The sequence below is a fragment of the Canis lupus genome, chromosome 18 (genome assembly GCF_011100685.1).
Source record: "Canis lupus familiaris isolate Mischka breed German Shepherd chromosome 18, alternate assembly UU_Cfam_GSD_1.0, whole genome shotgun sequence".
Taxonomy (NCBI): domain Eukaryota; kingdom Metazoa; phylum Chordata; class Mammalia; order Carnivora; family Canidae; genus Canis; species Canis lupus.
The window spans coordinates 32,533,193-32,559,148 of NC_049239.1; the positions used below are offsets into that span (position 1 = coordinate 32,533,193).

General features: G+C 47.2%; 1 protein-coding gene and 2 long non-coding RNA genes across 4 annotated transcripts in view; 1 reads left to right on the top strand and 2 right to left on the bottom strand.

Moving 5' to 3' along the window:
• The window catches only part of LDLRAD3 (low density lipoprotein receptor class A domain containing 3), a 233,095-nt gene extending 231,245 nt beyond the window's left edge, over nt 1–1,850 (bottom strand). Inside the window, exon 1 of the mRNA XM_038563024.1 lies at nt 1,754–1,850. Coding sequence (XP_038418952.1) covers nt 1,754–1,799 — 46 coding nt within the window. The 5' untranslated portion in view covers nt 1,800–1,850. The remainder of the gene's footprint in view (nt 1–1,753) is intronic.
• Nucleotides 1,851–1,951: 101 nt separating this feature from the next.
• LOC119864209 lies at nt 1,952–7,915 on the top strand. Its single transcript, XR_005373354.1, has 2 exons — nt 1,952–2,141; nt 5,187–7,915. It is a non-coding gene; the product is annotated as an uncharacterized LOC119864209 (long non-coding RNA).
• On the bottom strand, nt 4,306–25,451 carry LOC119864208. Of its 2 annotated transcripts, XR_005373353.1 has the most exons (8): nt 25,329–25,451; nt 24,442–25,047; nt 23,018–23,786; nt 18,531–21,826; nt 16,771–17,834; nt 15,148–15,307; nt 14,849–15,027; nt 4,308–5,546 (listed from the first exon to the last, which is right to left on the bottom strand). It is a non-coding gene; the product is annotated as an uncharacterized LOC119864208 (long non-coding RNA). The 2 variants fall into 2 exon arrangements; XR_005373352.1 differs by having other exon boundaries at nt 4,306–5,546; nt 24,442–25,448.
• Between the last annotated feature and the right edge of the window lie 505 nt (nt 25,452–25,956).

Below are 25,956 nucleotides of genomic sequence, written 5' to 3' on the forward strand. Positions count from 1 at the left end.
GTGGAGCGCACAAACCCAGGCAGGGCTTCGTGTGTGAGATGCCAGGAAAGCTGCCCCTGCTAACAGCCCCGCCTCGTCACTCCCACCCACCTGTAGCCGCCAGTGCCCCCTCGGGCCCCCTCCCTGGAGCGGCCTGCTGGCCCAGGACAAACAGGACACTCTCCCCCAGATGTGGCCAAAACCCACAGCAGCCACCCCCATCCCAGGGTTGCGGGAAAGCACAGCAGAGCCACATAAAGGTGGGGTCCCCAGGAGTGGGGATGATGTCATGGGTCTGAGAGGTGGGAAAGGCTGCAGGGTGCCCTCTGAGGGTGGCCAGGACATCAGGGACATCAAGGAAGGTGGGAGGTCTCTCTTTCCAAATGCACATGGGGAAGGGGGGTGGCTCCGAATGAAGTGAGCCTCAACTTCCCAGCAAACACAGCAGCGCAGACACCACAGCGAACAGGTACAGCATTTGGGGAAATCGGGCATAAGCCGGATAGTGCGGAGCACCAGTGCCAGGCCAGCGGACTTCTGCTGCAGGAAGTTCCTCGGGCCCTGTCCCCCACTTTCTGGGCATCAGCTGCCCAGAAGCAAACGTCAGGGGGCGGAGGGCGGCTGACAGCTGTGGCCGGCGGGCCGGGGCAGAGGAGGAAGGGCTCCTGGGCCGGAATCCGAGCGTGCCCACATCAGCAGAAAAGTTCCAGGGGCCAGCACGCCGTCAGGAAGCAAGGATGCTTGCCGCTCCCCAGGACCTCAGGATGCACCACACGCGATGCCACCGATGCCACCGCGAGGCCCGCTTCAGGGGGCCTCCAGCCGCAGGGACGGGAGGGGCGGTGGTAACCGCGCTGCTCCCGGGGTGGGTGGGAAAGATCCATGACCCCGGGTCTGGCCCTGCTTGACTCTCCAAGGCAAACACCGACCCCCAGGAAGGAGTGGACGAAGCGCCCGACGTCCGGGGGGAAACTGAGGCACGGGGCTACACGACAGGGGCGGGCAGAAGGAGCAGCAGGGGGGAGACGGGGGGGGGGGCAGGAGGAGCAGCAGGAGTGGGGGGGAGGAGGAGCAGCAGGAGAGAGAGGGGGGGGGCGGGGAGCAGGAGGAGCAGCAGGGGGGAGACCTGGGGGGGGAGCAAGAGGAGCAGCAGGAAAAGCAGCAGGAGGAGGAGCAGCAGGAGGAGGAGCAACAGGAGGGAGACCTGGGGGGGGAGCAGCAGGAGGAGCAGCAGGAGGGAGACCTGGGGGGGGAGCAGCAGGAGGAGCAGCAGGAGGGAGACGGGGGGAGGGGGGGCAGGAGGAGTAGCAGGGGGGAGACGGGGAGGGGGGGAGCAGCAGGAGGAGGAGCAGGAGGGAGACCTGGGGGGGGAGCAGCAGGAGGAGCAGCAGGAGGGAGACGGGGGGGGGGGGGGGGAGGGGGGGCAGGAGGAGTAGCAGGGGGGAGACGGGGAGGGGGGGAGCAGCAGGACGAGGAGCAGGAGGGAGACCTGGGGGGGAGCAGCAGCAGGAGCAGCGGCAGGGGGGAGAGCCGGGGGGGGGGGGGGATCGGGGAGAGCTCCGTCCCCCCCGCCCCCCACACGCGCACATGCACACACGCGCTGGAGCGACGCCCAATCGGGGCCGCGCTCGGGAGCCGGGCTGCACACAAAGCCCCGCCCGCGCCCCGCTCCGCAGCCGGCGGCCGCACGCGCACACAATGGGGCGGCGCGCCCCCGCCCCCGCCCCCGCCCCCGCCCCGGCCCCCGCGCCCCGCGCCCCGCGCCCCGACTCACCCGCCGCGCTGCTCAGCAGCAGGCACAGCGGCCCCAGCAGCCACATGGCGCGGCCGCCCTCCCGCCGCTCCCGCCGCCCGGCGCCGTCGCTGCCCCCGCGGCCGCCGCGCTGCCCCGCCCCGCCCCGCCCCCCGCCGCCCCGCCCCCCGCCGCCCCGCCGCCCCGCCCCCGCCCGGGTCTCCCGCCCCCTGCTCCGGCCCCGCGGCGCCTGCACCCCGGCCGCGCGCCCCCCCAGCGCGGGGCTTCTTTGCCTCAACTCCAGCATCACTTGACCCCAGGGAGGGGCAGAAAAAGTTTGGAAGGAAGCGCCACGTGTCGCGAGGAAACAGGCGGTTTGTCCTCAGTGGCAAGACGGGGACCTCGCGGCCAGGGCTCTGCTCCAACCCCGGTAGGTCCCTTGGGGTGCGGGGCACGCGGGCCGTCACTCCGCGGGGCTCCTCTTCTGTGATTCTGAGAACCCCACGTGGAGGAGGGATGCTGACACCTTTAAGGGACTGCCTTCATCTGGATCTCGAATACCCATACCCGTGGAACACGGGAGCCCCGATTCAAGGAAAAGGAAAAAAATATATATATATATACATATATAAAGGCTCACGCCCAGATGCAGAGTGAACAGCTGCTCCTACGCAGTTGGAGCTCCAAGAAGCGCTGGTGAAAACTGCCAAAGAATGAATTTATTTATTTATTTAAAGATTTTTATTTACTTATTCATGAGACACCTAGAGACAGAGAGAGAGGCAGGGACACAGGCAGAGGGAGCAGCAGGCTCCACGGAGGGAGCCCAACGTGGGACTCGATCCCCGGTCTCCAGGATCATGATCATGCCCTGGGCTGAAGGCAGGTGCTAAACTGCTGAGCCACCCGGGCTGCCCGCCAAAGGATTTAGACGGCAGGGGAATGTAGTGGCATTTCTGTGCCCAACTCTCCATCCTTCACCCACCCCACCCCCAAATGTGTAAAGTTGTGTTTGCACAACCAGTGCACACAGCCGGCCTGCCTCCCGGTAATCAGGATGCAGAGTAGTTCTGCTGCCCCAAAAAGCTCACCTCCCCCCGAAAGAAAAACACCAACATAATTGCCAGAAACTGGAAATAACACATGTGCCCATCAACTGGTGAATGGATAAGCAAATTGTATTATATCATTTAATGGAACAACACGAGTGAATATTAAAAAGCATGCTAAGAGAAAGATTCCAGCCCCAAAGGGGATATTCTGTATGATTCCATTTACAAGACCCGGAAGGAGGAAGGAAGCTAAACCATAGGGCCAAAATCACATCAGTAGTTACCAAGGGCTGGGTGTGTGGGAAAGAGAGGAGGGCAAGCGGCACAGGGCGACCTTATGTGTCTGTCAAAATGTATGCAACTGCATCCCTAAAAGCCACACCTAAAAAGTTTGAATTATAATGTAGATAGGTCCTACCTGTTTGGAGGAGTCCAGAGGGCGTAGGTGCTGGGATGACTAGTCAGGGAAATTGTGGCTGGGATGCCCACATCACACTGGCGACTCACTGGAGGCAAGCTCCAGGATGCTGAGATTCAGTGACTTTTTTTTTTTTTTTTTTTTTTTTTTTAATTCATGAGAGACAGAGGGAGAAGCAGGCTCCATGCAGGGAGCCGGACATGGGATTCGATCCCGGGTCTCCAGGATCAGGCCCTGAGCTGAAGGCGGCGCTAAACCACTGAGCCACCCGGGGCCACCCTCAGTGACTTTTTAATTGTCAATTCTAGTCTGGAAACTAAAAAGCTAAAGTGGATCAGGTCAAAGTTTAGAAATACCAAAGACAGTTCAAAGTAATGAGAAAATGTGATGTAGGAAAGTTTAGCAAGTTCCAGGTTACAAAGTAGTTTGTCTAGTTTGGAAAATGTAAACAAATCCTTCAAAACATTTAGCATTCAGGGATTACATCCTGGGATCCATGAACACTAGAGAGCATTAGGGAACTTTAAAGTTCCTAAAATTGGGGACGCCTGGGTGGCTCAGCAGTTGAGCGTCTGCCTTCAGCTCAGAGTGTGATCCTGGAGTCCAGGGATCGAGTCCCACACCGGGCTCCCTGCGTGGGAGCCTGCTTCTCCCTCTGCCTGTGTCTCTGCCTCTCCCTCTGTGTCTCTCATGAATGAATAAAATCTTTTGAAAAAATAAAAATAAATTAAGTTCCTAAAATTGTGTATAAGACTTCAGGTAGAGATGGGTATGTGCATTTTTCCAGGAAGCCCCCAGCCTTTGAGAGTGATACCCAAGAAGGCAAATAATTTGTCAGCTGCTCATTTGCCTTGGAACATTAGGAATATAGAAGAACAATGGATCTGACCCCTTATAGAAGAACCCATCTGACCCGAAACAACATTCTTGTTTCGTTAGGTTCCTCTGGGCACATGAAGTTCAATTTAGGAATTATTCAGTGTACCTGGCTCACTCTCCACATGTCTCTCTCTCTCTCTCTCTCTCTCTCTCTCTCTCACACACACACACATTCTTTTAAATGTACTAATTAATGTCCTTAAAATGATCTGAACAAATGCAAAGCTTTCTTTAACTTCAATTGTTTTTATACTGAAGCATTCCAAACCTCCTCGCCTCCTATGCCAGGCAGGAGATGAATCCAATCTTTACAGTTTATTACTCTCCTCGTTCCTGGTTCCTTAGAATCCCATCAAAAACACAGGGCATTCCGCTTCCGGGAAACATAATAGGCTCTAATGCTAATTGTTCAGGTCACAGAGAGCCAGTTGCAAGTCTTTTTCACAGTTGGTTTAATAAAAAGCAAAACCACATTGCATTTGTCACTTATTTACTAAGTGACGCACTCTGTCCTTAGATGTGTGCTTCCCACATGCCCCCGCCCCCCCCCCCCCCCACTGCTGACAGAGGGACAAAGGGATTTGGTCCCTCTGTGGTCATGGTATAATGCTCTACAGCTCCCTACATGTTTTCATCACGCCACACGGCAGTCCCAGCAACGCCACAGGTAGGACAGCACAAGCTAGGCATGCGCTCTGGTGGCTGGGATGTGCTCCAGTGCTCTTTCCACCTGTCACACACTAGCTCTGTGACCTTGGGCAGGTTATTAGCCTCTCTGAGCCTCCATTTCCTTGTAGGTAAAACAGGCACAGTACAAACACTTGAATCTTAGGACTGCTTTCAAGATGAAATGAGATAATGTATGTTAACTCTTTGGCACGGTGCCTTGCACAGTAGTTGCTTGAGAAAAGGTAGCCTGTGGTTTGGGTTCATATCACAAGGTAGCTGCTGAGGTGGCCAGTCTCCAAGATGGATCTCCAAGATCCTTGCCCTCTGGTATCTATGAGCTGTACAGTCGCCACCCACAGAGAATGGCCTCTACAACCTATGGATGTTGTGGAAATGACGCTGGGTGACTTCTAAGGCTGGGTCACAGTGTTCATAGCATTTCTTCCTGGCGTCTTAGATCCCTTGCTCTGGGGAAGCCAGCCACCATGTGGTGAGGACACTCAAGCAGCCCTATGATTCAGGCCACATGAGGAGGAACTCAGCTTTCTGCCAGCTTACCAGCCATTGGAATGAACCATCTGGGAATGGTTCAAGCCTCTAGTGCCATTTTCAGATGAAAGCAGTCTTCACGAGAAATCCTCAGTTGGAGCCACCCAGCCACTCCCAAATTCTTGATCCACAGAAGCCATCAGAGATCATAGAGTGTATTGTTGCTATAAGCTACTACTTTCAGGGTAAGTCACTCCGTGGCAATAGAGAACTAGTATATCTGCCTTGAAGATCATCTGTGGGACTGACTTCATGGTTTTATAGGATGCTGGAAATGAATGAATACATGGAAAACACTTAGAACTTGGCCTAGTACATAGGAAGCACTCAATAAATGTTAGTTGGGTTGTTACCATGGTTTGCTTTTCCATTATTGTCATCATCACTACCTTTCTTCCAAAGCATCTAAGATTCAGGCCTTTCAAAGTTCAAAAAGACCATTTCACACCTGAAGAAGAGTTGGAACCATCTGAAGGCGTAAAGAGACAGAACTAGTAAAAGGACTAAGGAAAAACTGTATTTACAGGGAGTTTATGGCAAACAAGGAGGTATTTGCTTCATTAAGCTTCGTGAAAACCAGGCAGAGGGGTAACAGAAGAAGCTCTACTTCCGGAGTCCCGTCCTCAGCGCACTTTCACAGGGGATCCATACTCCCTGTTCAGTGCTCCCCTCTTTCCTTCTTGTGATTTCCCTTCTTCTCTCTTGTATGTGAGGAGAACAGAAATTCACTTGAGGATGCAGCCAAGGAAGGCTTGCTCCACTCTGGACTGGAGTAGCTGGTGGAAGCTGCCTACTGAGAGACTCTGTGGCCAAAGACGACACTTTTTCTCTTCAAAAAAACACCACACACACACACAACATACACACACACTAACCCCAACATACAATCAGGAGACCACAGAGTCAAGTGACTGAGGGAATAGGCTTCAAGGTGGTTTGATACACCTGAACTCTTAGTTCCCACCATCTACTAGCTCTGTGAGGCTGAGAAAGTCACTTTATTAGAGCCTCAGTGGCCTGAGAAATGGGCATAATAGTCACACCTGCCTCCTAGAGCACTTGTCTGAAGCAAAAGGACCCTTACGCATTCCCTTAGTCATCTGACAAACATTGAGAACTGGCTCTGTGGCAAGCACTGCTCGAGGCTCTGGATTGCTGCAGTGAGCAAAACCATGTCCCTGTCCTCATGGAGCTCATGGTCTAGTAGGGGAGGTGGAGACATGTCAAAGTGAGCAACAACCACGTAGTATAACACCTGGTATCATAAGGGTTATGGGAAGCATTTACGAGGGCTCCTAGGTCAGAGCTCTGATTTCTTCAGTTCTTCTGACCTAGGACCTCCGTGTGAGGGAGAAGTAATACCAGGAAATGTGAAAGTGAAAGCTGCAAAATTCTGTGGTAGGCAACCTCTCAGATGACCCCTAATGATCCGACTTCCTCCTATTTGCACTCTTGGTTCATCCCCTCCTTTGGGTACTGCTGGACCTAGTGACTCAGTTCTAGCAAACAGAATACTGCCAAATGTATGGGATGGTATTTCCAAAATTAGGTTACAAGAACACTTGGGATCCCATTTTCCACCCCTACCTTCTATCTGTCTCTCTCTTCCTCTCCCCCTCTTGCTTACCAGCTGCCTTTTTGTGACCTGCCTTATGCAAAGGTTCGAGTGGCCGGGAACTGTAAAGACCTTCAGCCAACACCCAGTGACGAATTAAGGCCCTGAACCCATCAGTCCAGAAAGAACTAAATCTTGCCAATAATGACGTAAGTGAGTGTAGAAGATCTTCCCCTAGTCAAGCCTTCAGATGACACCACAGCTCTAGCTGACAGCTCAACCACCATAAACACCGAGTCTGTGAACACTTAACATCGTTGCCTCTCACCTGGTAGTCTGAGGAAGGCAGTGTGAGAGAACCACCACTAACCAAGCGTCTGTTTCCAACATCATACATTTATGATCACGTTTATCTTCACAACAACCTCTGAGTTAGATGTTATAATCCTCTTTGCACAGATGGGGAATATGAGGCCCCAAGAATCCAAGTGACAGGCCCAAAATAACCCAGGGAAGACTGAGATTCAAAGCCAGATCCTTTTGATTCCAAAGAATTTCCACAAACACCACACTGAACCTTCCTGCCTTCTGTAACAACGACAACAAAAAAATCCCCAATTCATAAAACCCAGAATGTGTTTGCAGCTTGAAAGATACTGCATTCACTGGGTTTAGAGCTAGAAAGGTAAAGATGCCCAGCACATCAAATAGAAGTTGATTCATTATGTGATACAATTCAACTCTTAGAGAACTTTTCTGGATGCATCTAATTATTGTAGTTTCCCACCCCCCAAATGCTGAGCAGAGGAGTTCGCTCAACTAGAAATTAAAGTCATCCAGTGCTGCCAAATGTGTGTATATATATACATATATATGTGTGTATATATATTCATTTTTTAAAATTACCAGACTAATCTACAGAAAAAGCCTGCTGAGAACCAACAGAATTCTTGTAATTCATGTTTAATATAGTCACTAGCTTACAAGAAGAGAGATCTACTGACATTTACTAATGAAAATGTTGCATCATCAGAAAGGATGAAATTTTTACCCCTCATTAAAAAAAAAAAAAAAACCAACAACTTGTGGCTTGTTATTTATTTTAATGCCTCAGTTTTACTGCCCCTTGAATGAAGTTGTCTATACTCTAAAAAGGGTGATTTTTCACTTGTGACCAGTCCTGGAACCAAGAAACAGTTATATGAAAATGAATTTAACCTGCAATTTATCATCAGGGCCATTTTGCCAGTTTTCATAGCAAGCACATTTTTTTTTCTTTCTCAGTTAGGAAGCGGGGGGGAGAAGGTGGATTCATTAAACGTATAAGCTGACTCTTCGCCTATTAACTTGAGTGGAAAAACTGTCATTGGACTATAGAGATCTACAGTGTCCAACATAGTAGCCGCCAGCTACAATTGGCTATGTACAGCTACATTGAGGGCTTGAAATGTGACTGTTCTGAATTACATCTCAAAGTATAAAATGCAAACTAGATTTCAAACAGTACAAAAAAGAATGTAAACGATCTCCATAAGATTAACATGGATCATATGTGGAGATGTAATATCTAGATATAACAGAAGTAAGTAAAATAATATTAACATTAACTCCACTGGTTTCTGCTTTTTTAATGTGGCTCCTGGAAAAATTTTAACTTCATATACGACTTGCATTTGAGGTTCACAACATACTTCTTTTGAACAGTGCTGATAGAGGTACTATTTTCTTTTCTTTTCTTTTCTTTTCTTTTTTTTTTTTTTTTCTGAGGCACTATTTTCTTTGGTAAATGAACATATGACCCCAGCAGTGTTCCTTATGTCACAGTTGAATATAAATCCACTTGAAGATCACTCACTTAGGAAGCATTACTTTCTTTCCAGTTTCTCCATCTGACTAATTCTGCCTCCAAACCCTGTTGACCTTATATTCTAGGCATCCAAGTCAATTGATAGAAAAGCGAGTGTAATGTCATAGTAGTATCAGTATGACAAATGTACCACAGGATCAAGAAGAGAAGGGAAGAAATGAAGAGAGAACAGAGAAACAATCTTCAAAGTGACATGAACATTTGACACTTGAATTCTGAAAAGAACCCAACACTGAATAAGATCTCCATTTTCAGTAGGGAAATTTATATAGTAATTAATTAACAAGCCAAAAGTCACATGAGATATTTACTCAGTGACAAATGCGAGAAAATGATTCTAGTATGCCCAGGTCTGATTACCTTCCCCAAGTAACTAACTGTCTTTCATAAGACAAACAGGTAAGCAGTGGATTTTAATAAGAGCACTCAAAAAACCCATCTGGAACATAAATAGATTTACATTTTTAATCGGACGTTATTGGAACATTTTTTCCCCGCACTGTGAAAACTCTGCTTTAATAATGTAAGTTGTTTTTCTCAGAGCACCTCAGCCTACTTCTTTTAAACACCTCTTCATTTTGAGCTAGATTCTTAGGGCTTGATTGATTTTAATGTTTTAAAGCTTAATTTTGAGAGCTGTTTGATTGCCTAATCTGGAGCTGCCACTGTGTGGGTTTGTAGTTCAACTTGTGGGATGGAGGCCGGGGGTAGAGAAAAAGGAACTTTTTTTTTTTTTTTTTTTTTGCAGAGTTTTCAGCGAATTCCCCCACCCAGTGTGGAAGAAAAGAAACCAAAAGAAACCAGGAATGGTGGTGGTGGCGCCTGGGTGGCTCAGTGGTTGAGTGTCTGCCTTTGGCTCAGGTCCTGATCCCGGGGTCCTGGGATCGAGTCCCACATCCGGCTCCTCACAGGGAGCCTGCTTCTCCTTCTGATCATGTGTCTGCCCCTCTCTCTCATGATTAAATAAATAAAATCTTAAAAAGAAAAAAAAAGACCAGGAAGGGAAATGTTTACAATTTCCAGGACCCTTCAGCATACATATAATGAAAACACAATAGAACTGCAGTATTATTTGCTTCTGTCAAGCATTAATCATAGCTCCTGAAACATAGCTAAGACTTTCTGCCTTGTTGTTCAAGCCAGAAATCTGCATGGATCCCCACTGTGATCAGTTACCCTGATTTGCATATTCTATCTATTGAATGTCTCTTCAATCCAATTCACTCCTCCTCGTTCCCTCCTACCTCTCCCTTCCCTGAGATCCCCAAGTCCCTGTGCCTGGGGTGCTTCAACTCTCTCTTAATTTTCCAGATCTTGTCTTGCTCCTTCTCAATCCGCTGGGAACCTCCATGGCCACCATCGCCCACAGGACAATCTCAGACTTAGCTGAGTCCATTCTGTATGGGCTGCTGCTGAGGCTAACTGTCTTAGGGGTCGGGGCAGAGAGAAGGGTGTAAGGTGAGACTAGAGGAGTGGGTAGGAGACTTTTGGTCATGGGAAGGTCATGGTAGCATTAGGAAATCACAAATGGTGGACTTTAGGCAGGGCCATCACATGAACAGATTTGCATAATTTGTTTTGTTAAAAGCAAGGGTTCTTAAATTGGAATAAAATATATATAAAATAAAAATAAAACAAGGGCTCTAGAAGCAAACTTAAATTCAAAGTCTGACCGTGCCACTTAACTGTGTGTCCTTGGCCAACTTATTTAACCTTTCTGAGCTGGTTTCTTCAAATATAAAATGGAGAAAAAAAATATATATATAAAATGGAGGTTAAGACCCCTATGAGATAGGCATAATTGTGAAATCTAAATAAAGTAGCACTTAGCATTGTACTTGGCACATAGTAAGTACCCTACTAATTATAACTAAATATTACTACTGATAACTCCTAATTTTCCTGTCTTTTTCAAGAAGCCCTCCATGAGGCCTCAAGATTGAGTTAAGCCTCCTTCCCATGGGCTCCAGTAACACCGTGTATTTATCCCTGTTTATAGGATTTATGATTTTGATCATAATTGCCCACGAAGATTGCCTATGTGTTCTTTCCCCCACTGAATCATAGCTGCATAAGGCTGGGAACTATGGTTAATACAGTGAGAGTTCTTTCCATATTTACTGAATAAAAGAATACCTTAGATTGCTTTCATACTTCGATTTGCATGATCACTTTTATCCTATCTTTATTCCCACTTTACAGTTGAGGAAACAAAAGCTTAGAACAATCCAGTTGTAAGTGTAAAGTCCTAAGTCAATAACATCAGACCTGCAACCCACCTCTGTTCTTGTATATAACCATGGCCTGGAAGAAGGAGAGGCTGAGAGTGGTAACACCCTCTAACGTGACCTTCTGAGAGGAAAACGGGTGTTTTCACAAAGCTCATGAAAGGGCAAAGTGAAGAATAAAACATTTCAGCTGGAAAAATAATAGGTAGCCAGAAATCAACCCCAATCCTACCAGAAATAATAATTCCAGGAAATGGAGCTACATACTCAAAAGGGAATATACTCCAGGATACACATAATAAAGTCACCTTGGCAATGCTTGTGCCTTTGTGGCCAAGCCAGAGAGGGATTGAATTTAAAAGAGAATTGCAAGGAGGACATTTGCCCATGCTAGCCCATCCTAAGAAGTGTGCCAAGCTCCCCACAATGTTCAGCTCCCTGCCACATAACCGCGAGCCTGATCACAACAAAAGTCCAGAGCAATTACAACAAAAATTTCCAAGGGGGAAAAGATCAGAGCATGGTAATGCTAGAAGCTGTCCACGTAGGTCAGTTGGCTCGACTGTTACAGCATGGTGCCAATGAAGCCAAAGTTGATACTGGTATGAGCCAGTTGGCTTTGCATTGAGGGGGAAAGATGTTCTATGGTCACTGGCTAGAATCTTCATCCTTGCTTGTCCTGCCAATGACAGTATTTAGGGCCAAAAGCGAATTGAGTAAAAGAGTTTGGATAACTTAATGCCAATCTTGACAACGAGGACGGACATTCAGGCAGTAATATATAGACAGCCAATTGTCAGAATAAAAATAATAATAATAATAATAAAAACCCCACAACACTTCTGGACTAGTTGGCAAATAGCACTGAGTCCCCTGAGTACCTCCCACATCACCCAAGCTGCCTAGCTCCTCCTCCAAGCAAGAGTTCAGAAGTGCCAGGAAAGGAAAAGAAGTATAGTTTCCATGAGTTTCCAGTACTTTATAGGATTTACCAAATGTGCTAGAAATGAGGCATATCAGTTTGCATATCTTTCATTTTAAATAAAATATCGAATGAGAAAAAAAGTCTCAACATGCATCTAGAACTTTGGTTCCAACATTAGTTTTCCTAGGAATAGAAAGGTTTTTCCTTGAGAACAATAACAGCAACTATTTGTGGAGCTTTCTTAGTTGGGATTCCCCCAAGCAGAGCTTGAGAAAAGGACTTGGGTGCAGGCAGTTTATTGGGAGGTGATCCCAGGAAGCCGAAGTGGGGGATGGACAATAATGGTAACAGCTGGAGAAAAGTCAATGAAAAGGTGCATTTGTTGAGCTAGTTAGTGCTGTGGGCAACTGAGGCCGAGTCCAGATTGCAGACCCTCTGGGGTCCACATAGACCACACCTCAAATTATCCCTCTGCATCAGGGAATGACGACGACTCCCATTAGTTGAATTTAAACCTCTGCATGTCCAGGTTGCTCCACTTTGGAAAAGATCCTGAGGCAGATAAACTGAGACACTCAGTAGGCGCTGGAGGTGGGACTCAGCCAGGGTGGGGAGGAGGAGGGATGGGAGATGGGGAGGGAAGGGGGAGGAGGAGGGGTCCTGACCCCATATCCACAGAACAAATCCCACATGGGCCAAGCAAAGAGGCTCTCTGTGTACCAGAGACCTTACATTCCACAGGTTGGCCCTATTAATGTCCTCATTTTCAGAAGAAGAAACAGAGACATGGAAAGGTAAACTATCTTATTAAAGGTCACAGAAATGGCTGAAATTTAAACCTGCATTATCCAACTTCTGAGTCTAAGCTCTTAAGCACATGAAAATATTGCTTATAATGAAACTTCAAGAAAGAAAAATTGAAAAAAGAGCAACCATTTGGGGATTGGGGGAGTGAGGGAGAAACAGGAGGGAGGGAAGATTTTATATAAACACTCCCCTCTTTTTATGGAAATACAGAAAGATAGCCAATCTGGCTGCAGATTTTCAAAATTCTGGAAAATGTCCCCTAATGACTTGACACAGGATTACAGAGCACTCCCTACCCCCAAACACTCAAATGTACATACATATTTAAAGGCTCACATATTGCCCATGATCCCAGTGGAAGCCCAGTGGGTATGGAGGCCACTGAAGCACCATGTCACAGCTCTAGGAAGGCTGAAGGCACATCATTTAGTGCAATTCTTGATACAGTCTATCATTCTTCTTGGCTTGGAGTTTTTAAAGAGCACTGTTCTCTTTAAAACAAAACAAAAATGTTTTGGATAATGTTAAAGACAGATGACATTTAGAGAGAAGCAAAGCTGTTATGTCCATGTTCAGCTGGTCTACCAATAGAGCGAATGAGAAATATAATTTGGGATGAATTATTAACAAGCCCCTCCTACCACTGGGAGTGTGTGATGTGCCAGCCATTGGCAGAGCTAAGCAAAGCTGGAGATCAGAGACATTCGGCTCCTGTCAGGTTCCAGGTGAATGATCTCCAGGGAAGTGAGGGGAAACTTTCTGCTCAGACGATAACGATCCTGAAATGACATGGTTCCTCTCATTAGAGCTCTTCTGGCTTTATCTCCCTAATGTCACGCCCTGTGCTCACCCTCAATTTGATTTCACTGGAAGGTCCTGTAAGTGAATTTGGAGCTTCTGAGACATGACTGAGACCCAGCAGGCTGCTCTCACGCTCTGCCCCTGGGCCCTCATGTCCAACAAGGTCTCTCAAGCATGCTGTCTGCCCTCCTTTACATGAGATGGTGAAGGGACATGTGACACATTTCCTGTGGGGACTTGGTAAGTCACAATTAGGAAGCCACTACCCATACTTTTTTACTAGAGGGAGGAAAAGAAATAGGAAACGGTTGAAAGATCTACAACACCCAAGAGAAAGAAGTACATAGGGTGCAGCGGTAGAGATGGTGATTGCTTCCAGTATGTGATGCCATGGAAGCCATTGTACCTTGGGCCAGTCCCATGGGAAGTGCCATTTACAAAGCCCAGGCCAAACAGATGAAACTAATTTACAAGTTTCTAACCAGAAGCTTTCAGAAACTAAAAAGATTCTGACCAGTAACATCTCACACATACCCAGTGTGTCTCATGATCTCTTCTTTCCTCCCTGTTTTATACACTGCACGCTATCCAGCACGCTTTTCCTGAAATTTCCTGGAAACATTCATTATGATCATTCATTCAGCACACATTCCCTCCCTTCCCTCTCTCCCTGTGGGACCAGGAGACTTCCCACCCCTACTGATGTTAGGCTGCGCCACATGACTTGCTTTGGCCAATGGAATATTAGCAGATGTCAAAGCAGCAGAGACCTTAAGTTTGCCTGGGGGTTTTGGCTTGACCCCTTTTGCTGGCGTGATCTACTGCAACAGCATGCCCTGGGTATTTTCTGCTCATTCCATATAGGCCCCTGATCAAGCACAAAGCCTGGAACCAAGCACAGGAAGCCCACAGTCCGAAACAAAACCACCTAGCTGAGCCCATCCACCTTCTGCCTGCTTGTAGACAACAGCAGACCCAAGTGCAGAAGAAACATTTGTTGTTAGCCACTGGGATTTGAGTCATCTGCCCTTGGCCACTGTGTCTCTCTGTTCTTCTCATCTCTCATTCTTTCTAATTCACAAAACCCCAAAAGAATGGTGTCCCCGTCTTCAGAGGAGAAGACGTATTTCTCTCTAGAAATACGATGGATGCAAAATCAGATGCATCTCTAAAGCGCAGAGAAAGGAAAAAAAGGCTGGAACCCTTCATGCGTTAGGTAATTGCTGAATTGGTACATCCGTAATAATAACTACCATTCAGTTGTTCTGTGACAGGCACAGTGTTAAACACTTCATACACTCGAGCACATTTAATCCACCCAGATCCCAAGGAGTCAGAATAAATATCACCATTTGACAGAAAACGGAGTCTTACAGAGGTTACCTACCTTGTTACAAGGTGCCAGAGCTTGGATTAAAACTCAAGTTTAGGCAAATCCCATATTAGTGAGCAACCGAGACAGTGAGCCAGTCTTAAAATGAAATACCATTCTTTAATGCAGCAAATTGGCAAAGATCGGAAATAGTCTACCATTGGGTACTGGCACAAGAATCAACGCAGCATCCCCTAAAATACAGATGAGGATGTAAATGGGTGCTGACATTCTGGAAAGCAATCTGGCAATATTTATTAAGAACCCAAACATTCGCACACCCTTTGAACCAGTAATCCCACTTCTCTGCTTACATTCTAAGCGACGAATCCGAGAAGCTGCCAAAGATTCGTAGTCAAGGTTGTTCTTCAATACGTTGCTTACCACAGTGAGAAACTGAAATCAACTGAAACATAGACCAGTTGCAGAATAGTTCAATAGTTGGTATTGCTACAGCCTGGAGCAATATGCAGCCTGGAAAACATGATGAACAATCGTATTTTAACGATAGTAAGAAAAGTTGGTGCTCTGGGCTGAGTGTGTGTGTCCTCCACCCAGATTCACATGTGGAAATCCTAACCCCAAGGCGATGGTATTAGGAGGTAGGGCCTGTGGGAGGAGATTAGGTCATGAGACTGGAGCCCTCCTGGAGCCCTCCTGGATGAGACTAGTGCTTGCATCGGTGAAACCCTGGAGAGCTCCCTTGCCCCTTCCACTGTGGGTACACTGAGGATACAGCAAAGAGTTGCCATCTACAAATCAAGAACTGGGCGTTCACCAGATACCGAGTCTTCAGGCAAAATGATCTTGGATTTCCCAGCCTCCAGAGCTGTGAGAAATAAATTTCTGTTGTTTATAGGTTACCAGACTCAGGTATTTTGTTACAGCAGCCCGAAAGGACTGTGACAGTTTGCAATACCATCTAAATGGGGAGTGGGGGGTAGGACATAAAATTGACTATAATAGTATGACTCCAGTTTTGGAAAGAGAGAGAGAAAGATAATACAATAGAAGGTGTGCATTATTTCTGCATGAAGATGACCATTTCCTATGGGACGTTTGCATATTCTAAACATTTTTTGTATTTCTCAAGTTTTATAGAATAAGTGAATATTACTTTTGGACTGAAGAAAACATGCCTAAACCATGTATCTTTTGGAAAACCCAACCAACTGTTCTCCCCGTCAAATACGAGCCTTATGGAGACAGGATTCTTTATCTGTTTGTTCACTGGTGTGTGCCCAGAATAGTGTCTGGCTCTTCGGATGTGCTCAGCAAATATTTGTTGAGTGAATGGAAGGTACAGCCCGCAGCATGTGCAAATCCAGCAGGTGTGATGAGGTTATCCATCACTTCATAAACAACAGCCCTCAAAACAGCACTTTAAAAGTCTCCTGCACTCTGCGGGCCAGAACTTCATACAGGACACAGTGCTTGTCTTGTCTCTGGGTGTCTGGGGCCTTATCTAGGAAGACATGACGAGCTGGAGGTGACTGGAAATGTTAAGAGCAGGAATCATCTAGAGGTTTCTTCCCTCATGTCTGGTGCCTGGGATGGGATGACACAGAGGCGGGACTCAGCTGGGACTCTCAGCTGAAGCATCTACACACACACCACGTCTCCATCCAGCCTGAGCTTCCGCAGTGGATTTTGCACAAGCAAGAAATGAACATTGACTCTGTTAAGACACTGCTACTTTGGGATTTGTTGCTGCAACACAGCCTACCATTATTCTGGACCAATACGGATTCTCAAATCCCTAGCTCTGTCACATAATGCGCTAGATCCCTGAATTTACCTGGTCTTTTTGTCTCTGTAAGCCTGGAGGTGAGCCCGAGTGATGTCTTTCTGTGCCATCACGTGCGATCTGCCACCCAGTGAGGCACGTGAGAGACACGTGACACGGACCAGGGAGCCCACCCTGCCATGCCATGTACCTGTGTGGCCTTGGCCAGGTTAAGGAATCTTTCTAAGCCTCGGTTTTCTCATCTGCAAAATAGGAATGACAGCACTGGTCTCCTGTAAAATGGGAATGATGATGACAGCACTGGTCTCAAGATTGTCCTAAGATGAATTGAGATGAAGGGTCTATTACATGGGACTTGGCACAACCAAAGTACTTCTTAAATGTTCATCGTTGTATTGGTTCTGCCATTATACGGTGTCCATAATCTCTTGTCTGAAGACTCGGATGGTGTCAGCTATGCACAGTTCAAAGAAAAAAAAGTCATCACATTCAGAGAGGATTTAGCAGGTCTCCTGTGGTTTTGGTTTGGGGTGAGGGGGATAAAGGACAAACAAAGGGATTGAAGTCCTAAAGCCATAGGTAAGAAGTGAGAAGTCTTCCCTATTTTTTTAAGATTTTTATTTTTTTAAATTTATTTGTGAGAGACCGAGAGAGAGAGAGACAGAGAGACAGAGAGAGAGACAGGCAGAGGGAGAAGCAGGTTCCCTGCAGGGAGCCCGATGCAGGACTCCATCCCAGGACCCTGGGACCACGACCTGAGCCAAAGGCAGTTGCTCAATCACTGAGCCACCCAGGAGCCCAACTTCCCCTTTTGATCTGTTAAATCCTACTTAACTTATATACCACCCGGGTCTGCAGAAGAGAGAAGGGAGATTTCTTGCCATCTCATAATTGGAAACAAAAACAGGCATTAAAACAAGCATGGGGATAGAAACCGGGAGCAGAAAGTAGCTCCGTGGGAGCCTCGCCCCAGACTTGGGCCCCGCGCTACAGGAAAGGCCTCCTGCTCTTGCACAATCCAGGCTCCAGGCTCCCAGGTCATGCCAGGCCCAAGGTGCGCTCCGAGGGAAGGGTGGTGCGCTCAGCTGCCGGAGAACGTGACTTCAGGACAGTGCTGGGTCTGTGCCTAGCATGGTGTCACGCAGGGTGAGTCACCCAGAGGCGGAAGGCGCGGCTGTCAGGCCCCGCGGGGAGAAACGAAGAAAAGCATCCAATTTTTGTGTTCATCACCGGCACTCAGATTCAGAAGAATGTCTAAAAAAAAAAAAAACAAAAAACAAAAAACTCTCTGGCTTGCACTTTTTAGGCCATTTAATTTTTTATTGTTGAGCATGAACAATGAAATGGAGCAGTTTCCTGTTTCTCAGCCCCAACCCCCCACTGCTGAGGAATTTGGATTTAAATTGCTGGAGAGGAACATTTACATTCTATAAATTAGCTTCACTAAAGATGCTTAAGCGTTTATGAAAACATTCCCATTTTATACTCAGCTTTATAAAATCTTAAAGGAAAAAAAAAATCCCACACTGCCATGTGAAGTTAAGCTGGCAGAGAGAGCAATCTGCTCAGTGCAAATATGCCAACAGCTTTACAAATGAGTAATATGGAATCAGGATTAAGAGCCTGCAGATCATTTATCAGTGACAAGGATTCTTAGCCTCTGTAACTCCAGGCCATGGAGACTCTCACAGGCTCAATCCTGAGCCTCAGAAGCAATATATGGTATTAACTCATTTGGACCCATATTCATGCTGGTGGCAGGGAACCCCACTGTGCCCCATCTAGGTGCCCCTACAGGCACAGCAAAGAGTTTGGCTTCAGGGGAAACCTGGGCTTAAGTTCTGGTTTACCTCCTAACCACCTGGTGACCTTGGACAGTGGAACTAACCACTCAGAGGCTCAGTTTCCCCCTCTGAAAAATGGGTGCAGTAATGACATGCAGGTACTCACAAGGGGTAGTTCTCCTGCTGTCTTCACTTCTGGACAAACAGCATAAAGGCAACAAGACTGCAGAGGAGTTTCATCAAGTATATGTTCAAACAAATGTGTTCAGACACACACACCCCGCCATGGTGACAAAGAGAGTGTTAATGAAAGAAAGTGAGAAGCTCTCGCTCATCCACTCCTACAACCCCTTCCCCGTCTTCTTCTGACCTGGGCTTTCAATGGTTCTAGGGAAAAGAGGTCACGGCCAAAAGCAAAGAGAGACTGAAGAAATTAATTTTGGCTTGTGATTCCGAAAGTGTCGGTTTAAGGAATAATTTTGCCTCCTAACTTTATAGAAATTTTCCCTTAAGTGCTTAAAGTCTGTGACCTCCCCATTCTGCAACACCCCCAGCTCCTAAACACACAGTTCTCATCACCCTCTCAACCTCGGGAAGGCAGCAGGCCCAGGAGAGCAAAGTGCCATCTGGCTGCTAGGCCACAGACCCTGTTCCACAGTCTAACTTCTTTGGATGTTGGATACCATACCCCTCATGAAGAGGGGCGTAGAGCTCAAACAGAAATTCTTGTTCGCTAGAACTTATTAAGGCATCCTAAGGGTTTCCAGTGCTTTTCACCCGTTTTCTATCTTTTCCATCCATCAAAATTAGGTGATCGCCCCAGTGGATAAAAATCATGTCTGAAGCTCTATCCTGAGCAGCACTTAACATTTCCAAGGATGAATCCCATATTTAATAATCCCTACTGCCAACTGCATGCTATCACTATTTATACAGTTTTATCTTCAATATGACACATTTATTCTCATTGGATTTCATCACAGCCTCAACGGACAATGGTTTAGCAGAGAGGCAGTGCTTGCTTAGCGATGTGCTAGGCCAGCATTTCCAATAGAACTTTCTGGGATGATGTAAGTCTTCTCTGTGTTGTCCTACTAGCCACGTATGGCTGGTCGCTACAGGCCACATATGGCAATAACATTTGACATGTTGACTGGTACAACCGAGGGCAGAATTCTATATTTAATTTTGAGTAATTTACATCTGGAGAGCATTGTCCTGCACGACTATTTGCTACCATATTGGACAGTGCAGAGCTAGACACTACCCACTTAGGACTTGGGCTACACCACGGTAGTCCAATGGAAATACAATGTGAACAGATAGATGTAATTAAAATTTTCCTAGCGGCCACACTTAAAAAAAAAGGAGAAAAAAAAGAAATGAAGTTAATTTAAATAATTTACTTTATTATCGACTCTTTAAAATACTATCATTTCAACATGTCATCAATAAAACACTGATGACATATTTTACATTTTTTCATACTAAGTCTTCAAAATTTGGTGTACATTTTATAATTATGATATATCTCAGTTCAGACCAGCTGTATTTCAAGTGTTCAACAGCTACATGTGGCCAATGGCTACCATATTAGACAACATAATGCAGATATTAGCTACCTGGGGCTAACTCTTCTACCTATAACATGGGCATATTTACAGCAACTATTATCTAAAACATTCTTGTATTTTTTAACTAAGGATGCTAGAGAATTTTTAACACGGAGTGTTAAACACAAAACCAAACTCACTACAATTATTTTTACCAAAATACACATAGCTATGCAAAATATTTGGTTGCTTACTTTCTTTTCTATGTTTCTTGTTCTTTTGCTTTGAATTAAGTAAATTCACTAATATCGCTAACATGTCAATATTTACTGCTAATTATTCAAGAGCAGTTCTACAACCTGAAAAAATGTAATATGATTGTGTATCAAAATTCTTAAGCTCAGTGCCTCGTAATTTCCATATCAATAATTTCCATTAGTGTAATGGGACACAATAGAAGTTGCTCCTAGAATAAAAATGGGTAATGAAGAAAGCAATCATAGAGAATCACTTGGCAGCAAAGTAGGTAACCAATAAGCCAATGACCTGATCAATGGGTATTAGGTACATTAAATGCGGAAGATGATTCAGAAGTGTCCATTAGCAGAAATTTTAACAAATAAATTACACAAAAATAGTCAATACAGCTGGCTGACAGCGTAACCTGTAACAGTGGATTCAGAGGCTACTGCAAAGATTTGTGTTGCTCACACTTGAACGCCTTCTCAAGTTCAACATTGCAAACTACCCTCCTCCCCCATCTTAAGCCTCTTCTTTAATGCTTTTTCTAAATTAGGTTGTTGTTTCATCCTTACCACGTACTCATGAAAAATGGATAAAGGCAGTCATGTGGGTTTTCTGTCTCTCCAGGACACACCTTGCTGAAACATGCTCAATACTTGTTAATGGCTTTGGAGGCAAGAGCCATGACGATGCAGCCTTTGCTTTGGAAGACAGAGGCAGAGACAGACAGAACTTGAGAGGGAGGTGGCATGGGGAAGGAGGGCAGCAAGTTCTAAGGGCTGGATGGCCACCTTTTTAACTTGGACAGGAAAATTGTTTTGTGATGATTGCCCACAATGCCAGCCTGGCTCTGCACTGGAGAAAGGGAAGCAGAATACAGTTCCTGTGGCCTTGGGCTTTGCCAGACTAATCAGAATCATTCCTTCCACTTTACAACAGTTCATGTCATTTGATTTCATTCATCCAATAAGCGTTTATGCATTACAAACTTAGCAGACTGGGAGAAGACAGGATAATGATACCACTATTATGTATTATTTAGGTGATATTAAGCTTTCATTTGCTTCTCCGGCAGAAGCAAGCTTGTGCTTTGCTTAGGAAGGCGGGCAGGACTGGGCTACAGGTCATACTCACATGTCAAAGACTCGCCCTGCCTTCAAGGGGTTTGGTCCCAGGATACAGGCAGGGAACCCGGGAACCCCTCATGTTTTTCCTCTCTTCACTTGGCACAGTATGTTAGAAAGGAAGCAGAGAATTGCCCTTTACTGTAACCCAGGCACCCTGCTAAGCACAGGCAGGTAATATCTAATTTTACTGACTTTTCCCCCCCACAAAGGTGTCAGACTGATGGGAAAAAAATGCATTATTTTAAACATAGAAGAAAACTCTCTGCCCCTCCCAGTAGCAAAATCCCAAGATTCCAAGACAAGATTGGTAGGGCTATTTGATAGTTCTTGTTCCTAAGAAGGAAATCAACCTAGAGGTGGTGAGGTGAGGCTGTTACCTGACCATCTTTAATGCTAAGGCAATGGTAGTGGTGCGACTGGGTGCCAGGATTAAGCCATGTAAAATGAGATCAGAAAAAGCGAGAAACCTCATCCTCTCGAAACAGCAAATACTATTAGGTCCCAAGAGGTACAATTTGAATACTTCTTTGGGGTAATTTCTGGAAAAGAGAAAGAGCTCATTAATTATGCATGTAAAAGTAAGCAAAGCATCTATTGCTTTTAGGAAAATCTATGAAATAACTATTAATATTAAAGTGATGTTAAAGGATAGTAATTTTAAAGGTAAAGTCATAGTTCATCGTGATGTATAATGAGCACACGCCAAAGATTTTACTGAATTTATTCATTAAGTAGAGAACCAGTAAGATGATAGAACAGGTTGATGGGACATGTGGGTGGCTCAGCACTTGAGTGCCTTTGGTTCGGGGCGTGATCCCGGGGTGGGGGATCGAGTCCCACGTCCGGCTCCCTGCATGGAGCCTGCTTCTCCCTCTGCCTGTGTCTCTGCCTCTCTCTGTGTGTCTCTCATGAATGAATAAATAAAAAATCTTAAAAAAAAAAAAGTTAAGAAAAAAGGAACAGATTGAAAGGAGCGGCATTCAAACGCAGGTACCTACACAGAGAGGCTGATACAAATTTGCTAAATAGATGCAAAATTGGCTGCGGGGAGGATGGTGGGGACAATTTTCAAAATTCACTTGCTTGTTTCTGTAAGCAGAATCCTAACATGTCTGGCCCCTGGGGCACACATCCCATAGGGTCCCCTCCCCTTGAGGCTGGGCGGGCTGTGGAGCTGATAGATTTCTCCTGCTGATCAAGTTACAGCAGGTAACAAAGGTGAAGGGATTTTGCAGAGATAATTAAATCTTTGAGACTCTGAATTAATCAAAAAAGAGATTATCCCTGAGTGGAGCTGACCTAATTAATAGAACCCTTAAAGGCTATTGGACCCTCCTTGAAGGAAGAGATTTGAAGTAGGAGAGATCCGCCAGCCTCTGAGACCTCCGAGAAGCATGCTGCTGAGCTGGGGAAGACCACACTGTAGGACCACACTGTAGGCAATGGCAAGGGGCCTCTAGAACCTGACAAGTGCCAGCCAGCAAGAAAGCAGGGACCTCAGACCCCTAACTGCGGGACGAATTCAGGATATCAGGGCACTGAAACCCTGGGCAGAAGACCCGGCTAACCTGAACCTGGACTCCTGACCCACGGAAAATCCAAGATCCTACATGAACGTTATTATAGGAAGCTGTTCAATTTGTGGTAGTTTGTTAAACAGCAGTAGAAAACTCATACCCTTGTCTACAGAAAAGGATTATTTGTATTGCTGTGGGGGAGCTACAACTTACAATGTCGCAAAACAGCTCACAGCAGTGAAAAGTGCAGAGACCCCAGAATCAACCTAGAAGACACCACCTAGGTTTTCATCGGATGCATCCAGGAATCCATTTGGTCCCAGTAATCCATTTGGTGTGTGAACAATTATTTCACTTTTCATAGACAATATTGCTTGATTTTATTTTTTATTTGGAGAAGACCTTTTTTGTTTTTCCCTGGAATAGATTTAGACTACACTTTAATTTCTTTTTTCTGGGCAAGTCAGACGGGGTTGGGGGGGTTCCCCACCAACTGTAACAGGGTGGAAAACTACAAAGGCTCCAGGAGGCACCAGCAGGTCTGAGCACCATGCAGCAGTTGCTGCTGAGACAATGGAACTGGGCAAAATTTAACTTGGGACTATGCGGCTGATGATGTTCCACGTGCAGTGAAAGTTGAGGCTGATCTCATCCATTCATCCATGTATTCCCTCAATAAACAAATCCAGTGCCCGCCTGCTTCTAGACAGGGAGACAGTGGCCAACGGGTAGGACACGCTCCCCAACCTCACACAGCTTACATTTTAAAGGAGTAAGAATAAGCCAGATTTGGAGAACTATCTATTTGGCCATTGTGGTTAGCCATGAAGACTTCCGCGAGGTAAAAGGCTGCGATCACACTCCCGTGGGTAGAGTTTCAGACAGAATTTGGTTGCTCATCATCCTAGTAAGAGGCAGGTCCACAGAAGAGGGTGGTGATGACTCTGAGTCCTGATCTGGTGGAAGCGCAGGTGCCAGACCCCTAAGGAAATACAGATCTGATCCTTGGTATTGGGTGTAGGTTCAGCTGCTCCATGGGGGCTGCCCTGTACCCCGGGATAAATCACTCCAGAAAAGAGAAGACGACACATCATGTTCTGTTACGCTGCTCTGTTTACCTCTGCAGTGAGTAACAATAAGGATAGTTTACACCGAATGCACTTTGGATGCACTTTGCATATAGTAACTTATTTAACGTTCGCAACAACCCATTAGGGTAGGTACTGTTATTACTCCCGCGCTCCGGAGAAGTAGCTGCCGCAGAGAAAGGTGAGGGGACTCCACAGCCCCACAGCCGGTGAGCGTGGGAGCCGGGACTCAGGCCCGGACAGTCCGGCCCCAGAGCTCCAGCTCCTCACCTTCCCAGGGAGCCGTCCTGGGATCCCCCCGGGCATGGGAAGGAGCCACAGCTGGGAGCAGCTCTCAAGCCCACCCTGCCTTGCGATTTCCTTGTACCCCCAAAGCTGCAGGATCCTCAGTAGCAGGATCCAGATTCAGTTGGCCGGGAAATTAAAGGACTTTTTTTTTTTTTTTTTTTGAATTCTCCTCCAGCCCCAGCGTGGGGCCTGCTGCTTGTACACCAGGTAAAACCATGAGATATTTTGCAAATGACCGTCCTTGCAAAATCTGCCACCTACTTAAAAACGCTTCTTTCCTCATCTCCGAGCCTTTGCTTGCCTCCTGAAGAAATGCAGTTTCCCCTCCGGGGCTGTTCTGTCCGTACAGCTGCAGACCGCTCATCTATCTGCCACCGCGATGCACGCCCGGGGCACCAGCTCCGCGATGGCAAGGCCTCTGCAGCTGCCCACCAACAAGGCGGTCCTACAAAGGAGGACTGAGGGGTTTCAAGTTTCCTGTTGACGGCCACCAACCAATGGGGAGCTCTCGGGGAGAAATTAGAGACTGGCGACGCATTAACAAGGGTTCAGTTATTTTACAAGGGAGAACAATGGTTCCACTGACCGCCTCTGGTTCATTCCATCTCTGGTTTCCATGGAGCATCATGAAAGGATCCGTGTGTGTCAAGGGGGTGGAGGGGGAGGCCGCAGAGGAGGCCGCTTCTGCCCGGCGGGTCCTCGGCCGGAAGGGACTTACCGCCAGCCCTCGGGTTTGGCTCCTGGCTTCCTGGGCCCGGGCGCCGCCCTGCCCAGGGAAAGGGCGATGGCCGGGTCTCCCCTTCTCCGCCCCGAGGGGTGGTCCCTTTACAGGCTGATGCTGGCCTCCATCTTCCCCCTTTATGGCGACTGTTGGAAGAGCCGAGAGGGGAGTCGGACGGGCCCGCTGAGCGGCCGCCCACCCGGGGGGGGAAACACGTCACCGAGTCTCAGGCGCTGACTCTGGACCTTGGGGGCCCCTCGGGCTCCGTGGTCGCCCAGACCCGGGTCACCAGGCCACCAGCCCTTTCCCGGCCCCTTCTCAGTCACGTGATTTTAGAGGCCGAGCGCCCCAACGCACGTGACACAGGCTCAGCCAATCAGTGCGTTGCACTCACGCAGCCGCCAACGATTGGTTCCTTGATACTCACGTGACTTCATTAGAGCCCTTTAGAGCGGCGGTGAGACTTCCGCTGGGAATTGTGGGAGGGAGACTCTCATGCTGTTGGTGCTGGACTTGAATGAGGTGGGAAGCCGGGGTGGGGGGGGTGGGAGGGGTGGGGGGGGGTGGGAGGGGTGGGGGGGGTGGGAGGGGTGGGGGGGGTGGGAGGGGTGGGGGGGGTGGGAGGGGTGGGGGGGGAGGGGGACTTCCAGTGGGAATTGTGGGAGGGAGAGTCTCGCGCTGGAATTGAATTGAATGAGGTGGGAAGCCAGAGGGTGGCACGTGACACAGGCTCAGCCAATCAGTACGTTGCACTCCCGTGGCCATCAGTGATTGGTTCCTTGATACTCACGTGACTTCATTAGAGCCCTTTAGAGTGGCGGTGAGACTTCTGGTGGGAATTGTGGGAGGGAGACTTGCGCTGTTCCTGGGGCACTTGAATGAGGTGGGAAGCCAGAGGGGAGCACGTGACACAGGCTCAGCCAATCAGTGCATTACATTCCCAGGCCGCCAATGATTGGTTCATTGATACTCACGTGACTTGATTAGCGCCCTTTAGAGCGGTGGTGAGACTTCCGGTGGGCATTGTGGGAGGGAGACTCTCGTGCAGTTGGTGC